This window comes from Rosa chinensis, chromosome 5 (assembly GCF_002994745.2).
Source record: "Rosa chinensis cultivar Old Blush chromosome 5, RchiOBHm-V2, whole genome shotgun sequence".
Classification (NCBI taxonomy): Eukaryota; Viridiplantae; Streptophyta; class Magnoliopsida; order Rosales; family Rosaceae; genus Rosa; species Rosa chinensis.
In genome coordinates this window covers 68,871,220-68,882,145 of record NC_037092.1, presented here as the reverse complement: position 1 = coordinate 68,882,145, position 10,926 = coordinate 68,871,220, and the positions used below count along the sequence as shown (strand labels likewise).

The following is a 10,926-nucleotide window of genomic DNA, read 5'->3' as shown; positions in this document are numbered from 1 at the left end:
TGAGTTATTTTTTTCTTTCTTTATTTCTTATAGTGGAATATAAAAAATTATTAGAAAACTAATCTTAAAAAGCTAAGATTAAGAAAAACATTGTAGAACTTAATTTATTTTAATTTTTTTAATAGTTAAATAAAATTAATTTTTATTTGTTCAAATTAATATTTTAAAATCGTGCTTTTAGTGAGTAGGCACGAATACAACCCGTTTATTAACCCAGCACGATATTGGCTCGGGTCATGGGCCGGATCGGGCTTAATGTTTAAGTAAATGAGCCGGAACAAGTCCGACACGGTAATAAATGGGTCGGCCCAAGCACGACACGAACCACGACTAGGCCCGCTTAAAATGGGCCGGGTCAGCCCGTTTGCCACCTCTACTCCCCACCGTCTTCCACAAAACAAGCTATGTATTCTTATTTCATTTTACACCGAGTAAAAAAAAAAAAAAGTTGTTCTTGTTCAAACGGTCTGGATTTCACAAATGTCAACTTTAAATTATATCGTAACTATATTCCTCCTACTCACGAAGGATTCAGGAATCAGTTTAAATCATAATTAAGTAGACAATATAGTAAAAGTGATGTGCAAAATCGATCTATTTCATGTGTATGATTGCTTGGCTGTGACCTTTAGTCTTTATCGAGATGTTCAGTTTTTTCATTAGCATGTAATTGCGCATGCTCATGTTCATAAGTTTTCATCATCCTTTTTTTTTTTTTTTTTGATCGGATCATCATCTTTTTAATGAACTTTGACTACTCCTTCCTGAGGTTTAACATTAGTTTTAAACTTCTGATATGAGATGCAATTATTCTCCCATTCTTCAAAGAAGGGTCGTTCCAGAAACCTAGGTTTAAATCAATTGTCATCATCAGTATCTAGCAATACCTATCCATAATTGTGCCAGACCCTCAAGAAAAGTTCTCTATCATTTGATGGTTGGAAGGAGTACCCATTGGTCGCTTGCAAGCACCCTAAGTTTGGTGATTTTAAGGGCTAATGGCATTTAGGAAAAATTAGGGAGCTGTACTTAACATATTAGGTTTTTAAAAAGATAAGTTAGAGATCTAATATATAAGGAGGTAAAAATATATATTTTAAAGGTACGAATAAAAACAAAAAGAAAACAGAACGAAAAAATAGTGGGCCAACATGTCTCCCCAAATCCATTCGATTGAGATAGGCCTCATCAAAAAGCCCGCGGATCAAGTGGGCCGATGGAGGCCCGCCGGCCCGGAGGGCTTTTAGCCCGGCCCGGCCCGTCAAAAAACCCGCAAAAGCCCGCCTTGGTGGGCCGAGGGCCGGCCCGCCTAAAGCCCGCAAAAACCCGGCCCGGCCCGTAGGCCCGGCCCGTAAAAGCCCGTAAAATATTATATATATATATATATATATATTTGTAGTTATGTGTGTGTGTGTTTATATATATATATATATGTGTGTGTGTGTGTGTGTGTGTGTGTGTGTGTGTGTTTATATATATATGTATATATATTTATATATGTGTGTGTGTTTATATATATGTATATATATATTTATATATGTGTGTGTGTTTATATATATAATATATATATAGATATATATATATATATATATATGTGTGTGTGTGTGTGTGTGTGTGTGTTTATATATATATGTATATATATTTATATATGTGTGTGTGTTTATATATATGTATATATATATTTATATATGTGTGTGTGTTTATATATATAATATATATATAGATATATATATATATATGTGTGTGTGTGTGTGTGTGTGTTTATATATATGTATATATATATTTATATATGTGTGTGTGTTTATATATATGTATATATATATTTATATATGTGTGAGTGTTTATATATATAATATATATATATAGAGATATATATATATGTGTGTGTGTGTGTGTTTATATAGAGGATATATATATAGAGATATATATATATATATATATATGTGTGTGTGTGTTTGTTTATATATATAATATATATATAGAGATATATATATGTGTGTGTGTGTGTGTTTATATATATGTATATATATTTATATATGTGTGTGTTTATATATATAATATAATAATATATATAGAGATATATATATATATATATATGTGTGTGTGTGTGTGTGTGTGTGTGGAAGTTCTTATACTTCTATTATTCTATATAGAATATGTGCATATATATATATTCTACATATCGGTAATCGGTTGACCAATTAGATCGGGTTCAAAACTATGGTGAAATTGACTAAATTTTTAACCACACGCATAATTTATTGTAATAAACTCATCCAACGGTCGGTTTTTCCATTTTCTTTGAATTGATAGGGGTTGCTCTTTGGAGTGTATGATATATAAATATAGGTTTATAAGAGTAACTAAGTTTGACCTAGTTGATCGAATTCGAAACAATAACGAAATTGGCTAGATTTTCTACAATCACCATAAAACATTACAATCTCTCCATCGAGCGGTTGGTTTCTCCGAATTCATTTTTTACTTCATGGTTGCTTTAGAATGAACCTAAACAATTTAAATGCAATGTATAAGTCATACAACTAAAGGAATAAAATTGGTATACACCAATGTGTTTGTAATTAAATTTTTTTTTTTTTATCTTATGTCCACGCACATCCATCGATGGAATATATACAAACGTGATGTGAAAAAATAAGCACGTTTCGCGGTTGCCATGCCATCGGTCAACCAATAAAACATATAAGTGACTACGGTTGACCAATTCGATCGGATTCGAAAATATGGTGAAATTGGCTAAATTTTTTACCACACTCATAATTTATTGTAATAAACTCATCCAACGGTCGGTTTTTTCATTTTCTTTGAATTGATAGGGGTTGCTCTTTGGAGTGTATGATATATAAATATAGGTTTGTAAGAGTAACTACGTTTGACCTAGTTGATCGAATTCGAAACAATAACGAAATTGGCTAGATTTTCTACAATCACCATAAAACATTACAATCTCTCCATCGAGCGGTTGGTTTCTCCGAATTCATTTTCTACTTCATGGTTGCTTTAGAATGAATCTAAACAATTTAAATGCAATGTATAAGTTATACAACTAAAGGAATAAAATTGGTATACACCAATGTGTTTGTAATTAAAATTAATTTTTTTTATCTTATGTCCACGCACATCCATCGATGGAATATATACAAACGTGATGTGAAAAAATAAGCAGGTTTCGCGGTTGCCACGCCATCGGTCAACCAATAAAACATATAAGTGACTATGGTTGACCAATCCGATCGGATTCGAAAATATGGTGAAATTGGCTAAATTTTTTACCACACTCATAATTTATTGTAATAAACTCATCCAACGGTCGGTTTTTTCATTTTCTTTGAATTGATAGGGGTTGCTCTTTGGAGTGTATGATATATAAATATAGGTTTATAAGAGTAACTACGTTTGACCTAGTTGATCGAATTCGAAACAATAACGAAATTGGCTAGATTTTCTACAATCACCATAAAACATTACAATCTCTCCATCGAGCGGTTGATTTCTCCGAATTCATTTTCTACTTCATGGTTGCTTTAGAATGAACCTAAACAATTTAAATGCAATGTATAAGTCATACAACTAAAGGAATAAAATTGGTATACACCAATGTGTTTGTAATTAAAATTAATTTTTTTTATCTTATGTCCACGCACATCCATCGATGGAATATATACAAACGTGATGTGAAAAAATAAGCACGTTTCGCGGTTGCCACGCCATCGGTCAAACAATAAAACATATAAGTGACTATGGTTGACCAATCCGATCGGATTCTAAAATATGGTGAAATTGGCTAAATTTTTTACCATACTCATAATTTATTGTAATAAACTCATCCAACGGTCGGTTTTTCCATTTTCTTTGAATTGATAGGGGTTGCTCTTTGGAGTGTATGATATATAAATATAGGTTTATAAAAAATTAGTGTCTTTAAAAATTCATTTATCAATAAATTAGTATCTATATATAAATATAGATTTTTTTGGTACAATATAGTTATATAGATGTATTATCTTTGATTGTATTTGATCATTATCCATTGAATTTCCAAAGCTTGATTAAAAAAAAAAACTTGTGTCTTTAAATATTTATTTATAAATAAAGCCCGCAAGGCCCGGCCCAAAAAAGCCCGCAAGGCCAAGCCCGGCCCGGCCCGAAAAAGCCCGCAAGGCCCGCTTTATATGGACGGGCTTGGATCCTTTGATTTTTAATAAAGCCCGGCCCGGCCCGGCCCGGCCCGTTGACGACCCCTAGATTGAGAAGAGAAGCCATCAAGTTTGAGATATAAAAGAAACACACCAAAGCACGATATTTGATGAAGCAAAGAAGAGACAAATTATGCCCAAATATTCATTACAAATTATTCTGGCCGCGCCGGTTGAGTAAAATGTTAATTTATAGGGAAAATCGTCCAAACAGTGTCTGAACTTTTCTAGACTATTAATTTTCATACCTATACTTTAAAAAACCTCAAAATGGTATCTGAAGTTTTGGCCCCGACCCAATTTCAGTACCTAGCAACAGTAAAATCGTTAACAGAGTTAACTTTTGAAGGGTATTTTTGTCCTTTCACTATTCATCTTCTTCCTGGTTCGTGTTCTTCCTCTCCGACCTCAAATCCTCCTTATCTTTCTACCACCACAACCCGAATCGAAACCGCTCTTCTTCTTCTTACTAAGCTCCTTATTGAACTCCTCCTTCCGTGAAAATACAATGACTCTCTCTCTCTCTCTCATCTTTTCTTTGTTCTATGTTCTCTCTGCCATCTCTCTCGTCTTCATTCAACGTTCATCAACAACTCCTCCCAATTGGAAACAACAATTGGAAACAACGAAAATCAATTTGGCTCTATATCTTTATGATATGACACAAGACAACGATAAATTGGAAACAAAAATCAAACAATTTTAAACCCAATTTCCTTCTCTTTTGCTCTATTCCCAGAAAATCTGCACAATTTCCTGCATTTTGGGTTTATGCAAGAAGATTATAGTAAAAGCTAAAGCTACCCAATTTCTTTACCACTACTACTGCACAAAAAGAGATAAGATCAGATTGGTAAAGGACTGTAATGGACTGGACTGGGAGTGAGATTAAGAAAGAAAGGCCTAATATCGAATGGGTTTCTTCTCCGAGCACCAACAGTGAGCCTAAGAAGCTCAGGAAGAAATTGGAATGGTGTGTATCTTTGGATGAAGAGGTGGACTTTCTCAGCGACGTCATCTGCATCGAAGTCGGACCGGACCTCGAGGCGGGAGAGGAAGAAAAAGCGGCCGAGATGATTGAGGAGCTTGCGGATTTGGTTGGTGCGGACGGAGATCAACCGCTTATTGCCGCCATGATGGCCGTCCTCTTACTCAAAGATGATGCCGGGGACGCGGCCGGCCTTTTGCTCTTTCGCGGCGATGCTTTTGCCGGAGACTAAGCGCGGGACGGCAAGGATGGTCTGGTCGTATTTCGGGTCGAGTCTGGGGAAGGACTCCGGGTTGGAAACGTCGTCGACGAGAGCGGCTGCGGCATATTGCGTGTAGTGGCGGAGCTGGAGGGGTGCGGAGAGGGCGGAGGCGCAATGCCACTGGAGGAGGAACATTTGGATTTGGGGTCGGCGAGTAGGACACTGGGAGTGGGAGATAAATGTCAAATGGGGTTTAAGAGGGTAAAACCCTTTTTTCTATATGAAAAATGAAAATTGCGGATGTTAATAACGTAGTATAGGAAGAAAGATGAGGAGGATTTGAGGTCGGAGAGGAAGAACACGAACCAGGAAGAAGATGAATAGTGAAAGGACAAAAATACCCTTCAAAAGTTAACTCTGTTAACGATTTTACTGTTGCTAGGTACTGAAATTGGGTCGGGGCCAAAACTTCAGGTACCATTTTGAGGTTTTTTAAAGTATAGGTATGAAAATTAATAGTCTGGAAAAATTCAGACACTGTTTGGACGATTTTCCCTAATTTATAAAACAAAGATACTCCAATAAAAAAATTAAATTAAAATAAAGGGCAACAAGAATACGAAGGGCGGCTCTCTAGCATTATAACATTGGAGTGAACCAACAGAGTTGAGACCGATTTGACACCTCTACACTCGGGAAAGGTCGCCGCATTCTTCTTGCATTCAAGTCAAATACACCAATCTCCCGACAGGTATATGTTTCTAAAGAATGTAAACTCATGAAATTATTTGTTGCAAAACAAATGCAATTCCCTCTGAAGTCTTTGATTTTGATATCACTTGCCCGGAGGGAAAATGAACCAGCGTTTGACAAAAATAATAGCTTGTCCCCCAAACTTTGTACCATTTCGAAATTGTCATTCTGTGGATCAATCCTGTATACATCAAAACCACTTGTCCTCAAATATGTACGTAGATAATGATCATCTTCCTCAACAATATTGATGGCCCAGTCACCTATATCACCACCATTTCCTCCCAAGTTGTTCCATTCCTCATTGGCGTCATCACCACCGTCATTGCCTTCGACTTCCACTTCCACTTCCTCTTCCTCTTCCTCATGGTTGCCGCCACCACCATTCTCTCCGTTGTTGTTGTCACCTATGCTCGAAAATACATCTAACCTTTGGTGGATCAACAATACTTCCTTATTGGTTGCAGACTCTATCAAATATGAGTCAACATAGCCTTGTACGTAGATCTCATAGTTACCATGATATTCAGAGTTAGTATGGAAGTTTATATTTGCGTTATAGATTAATTTCAATTCCACCGAATGATCTCCAAAATTCAACGTACGAGCAGTTGAAACAACGCCGGACTTATTATTACTCACAACCAAGGCGTATAGCTTGCCAGAACAAAACAGTACATCAGTCAAAGCTTCATCTGCATCTAATAACCGAAAGATATTCCATTCTTTGTCTCCAGGTCTGCACAAACCCAATATATCATTGGCACACCCAAGAGCAGCTGCTACCACACATTCATCGGAATGAATATCTGAGGTAGATAGCACAAGGCAGTTGAAGAAAGCAAAGGCACCATATCGTTTCCATTTCTTCGTTTCTACAAACTTCTGGAAAGACGGAATAGTTCTCAAGGATGGAAGTTGGTGTTGGACTCCTGAAATTGGATTTACCAGAAATGTTGTAGTGTTTTGTTCACTTTCCTTAATCATAATCAACCAACCTTTCGAAGACCCTCGAAACCACGCTCCACGAACAGGTTCAGGCAGCTCCAACTTAACAAATTTGCCGTCATGGAGGTCGTAAAAGCTTAAGGAGGTATCATTGCAAGTTAGAGCTTGAGATTCAGGTTGAGGGAGTACTAACCAGGGGAGTTTGTGAGGAGAACTAGGGATGTCTTTGCACATAGGAACTGAGCTCCATGGCTTGCAAACTAGGCTTAAGCGTATACGATCACGTACACTCAGGTGTGGCACAATAACCTCCATGATATCGTCAGGTAGTGTCTCCCAGCAGGGCTTGTGACGGAATAGTCTCTTAATCACCACACCACCAAACACTAAGCAACCGCAAACTAATACAGTTTTAATCATGAACTCCATCTTGCTATAGTAATTTATCAATGAGGAAACTTTCTTCCAGTTAGTTCTGTTTAAAGGAACCTCAGCTTCGCGGACTTTATTCATAAGAATAACACTCCTCCATCCTCTTAGCATTAGGAAAGCATTAACCGCTTGCAACCAGGAATCAGACACTTTTGCTCTTTCCTGATCCACTTGAGATTAGGAAAACACAACCCTTTGCAACCAGGAATAAGACTCTTTTGCTCTTTCCTCGTTACATTAGGCTAAGCCCATACCGTTTAGCTCCTACTCCCTGTTTGGCAGAGAATTCCGTATCTTACTGTTAGAGGTGGAACCAGGAATTGAATCAAGGGGTAAGTACTGCATTATAAATTGATGATCTTAGCCAAATCTGACCAACAACTTTAAGACAAACCTGCTTTATCCATCATTTCATCCACCCATCCAAAAAAAATGTAACAAAAGTAATAGGCATGCTATTAAACATTCATTCTGTTTTATGGGCAAACATGCATGATCGAACTTCATTCAGAGAAAAACAAACGCACAGTATTCATAACTAAACATTCTACATATTCTTATATTAAGGCAGAACATGATTCAGTTTGGCTACTGCATATATGATATATCTATAACATTTCAGAAAAGTTAAGACTTTGTTGATCTACTATGATCACGGATATCTTTCAAAACTAGGCAGAAATATGAGAACATACATGTTCTCATAATTTGAGAACGTACTGCTGATAAGGCAATAGAATAGCAAAAGTTTTGCTTGATTACAATCCCAATCTATTAACGAGAGAGAAAATTCAACTACGGTCTAGCCCCGCAGTAACCCATGTTTGGTTGATGAACTAATTCAAAGAAAGTGAATTCGGAACCTACACGGCCTTCTGAATAGCCCATTGTTTCTCCTTAGTCTTTGAACCAACAGCGCTGCTTATCTCTGTCCCAAGCCCAAACAACATTTTATATTAGTACATAGCAAGCAAAGTAGGGAAATAAAACAAGACAACATATTTAGGAGTCTCAAAGTAGGAATAGCTGTAGCAAACAAATTACTACCTATGACAATCAATGCAGAGTCCAAATCGAAATTTCATCATTGCTTATAGACCTCTTCATCAAACCATGAGCACTCTTGCAAGCTTGACCATCATTTATGTATGTGATAACACAAGATCGCAATTTCTGTATTTGAAACAAATAACCACTAATATTATCACCATAAGAACTCTTGCAACTCAAAAATTGTAAGTTATTGTCTTGCTTGGATAACAATTATCATTTTATCATTTAGTAAGGGCAATATACAGTCTAATAATGAAACAGTGAGAATCCTTGCAACGTTAACAATTAATTATATATGTGATACCCAAAACAGAGGATCTCACTGTTTCTAGATTATTGGAACTCTTGCAATCAAACATTGCAGTGAAGGAAGATCGATCAATTATTTAGAAGTATTGAGAATATTGTATCTTCAAATAATGATTACCTTTGTTGGCCATGGTAGACAGCAACTTTGAAGGATGGACATGTGACTCTTCACCTTCACATTCTGCTCCTGCTGCAGCCTCTCAAAAGTTTCTTCCTCAGCAGCATCTCCTGATTCGTGAATGATTTTTTGATCTTTGCAAAATTGTTCTTGCTCATAATTCGATCTGTCGACAAAAATCAATAATTAAGTAAAAGAAAAGTTGATATGTTAAGAAACTGGTAAGTACAAGGCAAATTGATGCCATCCAGCCCTTGACTACTTAAAAGAACTGAAGTCTGAACCTAAAACAACCTAAGGCTTCAATAGTCCTTCATTTCTCCTCAGCCTCCTAAGCCAACAATAGGAGCTCCTTATCTCTGTTCCAAACCCAAAAAACATGGTATGTTAATGAACTGAGCCCAACAGCACGAAGAAAATGTGGCAAATGAAAGAAGTAATCGACATATTTAAGTTGTGGAACTTAGAAATTGTGATTCATTTTTTAATTTGTAATGCTTGCTTGGATAACACTTGATCATCAGAAATTTAATAACATTTTATCATCAAAATTATGATGTTAGTAGGAATAGCCGTAGCAAACAACTTATCAGTCAGGACAATATACAGTCTAATAATGAAACTATGAGAATCCTTGCAAAGTTAACAATTATATATGTGACACCCAAAACACAGGTTCTCAGTTTCTCACTATTTTTATTTGACCAAAGAATAAGTAAGATTATCAGAACTCTTGCAGTCAGATATGGAAGTAAGGGAAGATCAATTACCTTGCATTGAGGAAACTTAGAAGAATACTTTCAGGATTGTATACAACATTGTAGAGCAACCTCCAAAATGAACCACAGAATGTATAAACCTAAGGAGTGGAACTGTGGAAGTCGGGCTCTCAGCACTAGCCTCGAGATTAACAGATAACCGAAGCCTCAGACTCCAAAGCCAGAGAACAGATGTAAGAAAAACCATAACCTAAAATGCCCCAGTTTTTTTAATATCTACCAAATAACTGTACAGATTCCAGAAAATGAATATTCGGCCAAGTTTGTGAGAGCTACCAATTTAGCATGATAATCCACCAAATAGATGTATTCAGAAATCTCCTTCTGTATCTATACAAGTTTGTGATACTAATACCATGGCAACCATCCCACAAAATTGATTTAGTTTTACAGAACCTATGAGCATGAAGTAAGTCAAGTCACAGAGATCATTTCTTGGAAATCTGTTTACCCTAGACTGTTACAAGTCTTGCCCCAAGCAGCTATTGGCAAACAATCTAATACAGTCTAACCCAACATTAACTCGAAGACCAGGCAAATTGAATTTGCAAGCAACCAGAATATATAGGCCATCCCAAATCATATCATTTCATATAGGCAATGAGATACTTTCAGTCTATACAACCATGAAAAGAAACTACAAACTAGAAACAAAACCACCAGAAAAGGCAAGTCTGACTACACTATATAACCAAATTCAATGATTCAACGAAATTGAATCAACAATTGCTGAGAGAGATCCTATTTAGGAAACATGTATCCACAAAAACAAAAGCTCCAAGTCCAGATTTTGTTAATTTCAAAGTTACAATGCATCAAACACATATGACCATATGCAAAGTCCCCAAAAACATTGTTTTTCAGTTCCAAACTTTAAATTATATTTAGTTTCAGAGAGTATCAACCACCATATAGGCGACATAGGATCCACCATCCCAGATTTTATTATATGAAAAGGCACAAAATTTATGTCACAACAACCCTCTATCAATTCAATCATGAAAATTATTGACAAGCTACAAAGCGCATAACAAACAACCACAAATCTAATAACAGTTCCAAACCAACTTAAAACAACCACCCAAAAGATTCCAATAAAAACATTGTTTCAAACACCAATACTCCAA

At 36.2% G+C, this 10,926-nt stretch overlaps 1 protein-coding gene across 6 annotated transcripts; it reads right to left on the bottom strand.

Moving 5' to 3' along the window:
- Positions 1 to 5,990: 5,990 nt before the first annotated feature.
- LOC112163922 lies at positions 5,991 to 10,858 on the bottom strand. 6 transcript variants are annotated; one of them, XM_040506870.1, is made up of 5 exons: positions 9,791 to 10,858; positions 9,305 to 9,379; positions 9,021 to 9,186; positions 8,588 to 8,713; positions 5,991 to 8,468 (listed from the first exon to the last, which is right to left on the bottom strand). In XM_040506870.1, the coding sequence occupies exon 5, from the start codon at positions 7,649 to 7,651 to the stop codon at positions 6,047 to 6,049; it is 1,605 nt and encodes a 534-aa protein (XP_040362804.1). In that variant the 5' UTR covers positions 7,652 to 8,468; positions 8,588 to 8,713; positions 9,021 to 9,186; positions 9,305 to 9,379; positions 9,791 to 10,858; the 3' UTR covers positions 5,991 to 6,046. The 6 variants fall into 6 exon arrangements, with proteins under 6 accessions (XP_040362804.1, XP_040362806.1, XP_040362803.1 ...); XM_040506872.1 differs by having other exon boundaries at positions 8,588 to 8,735; positions 9,315 to 9,379; XM_040506869.1 differs by having other exon boundaries at positions 9,315 to 9,379.
- Positions 10,859 to 10,926: the final 68 nt, after the last annotated feature.

What these genes read in the sequence shown, in the direction of transcription:
- LOC112163922 (XM_040506870.1), bottom strand. Translation starts at nt 7,651, where the DNA reads ATGCTAAGAGGATGGAGGAGTGTTATTCTTATGAATAAAGTCCGCGAA.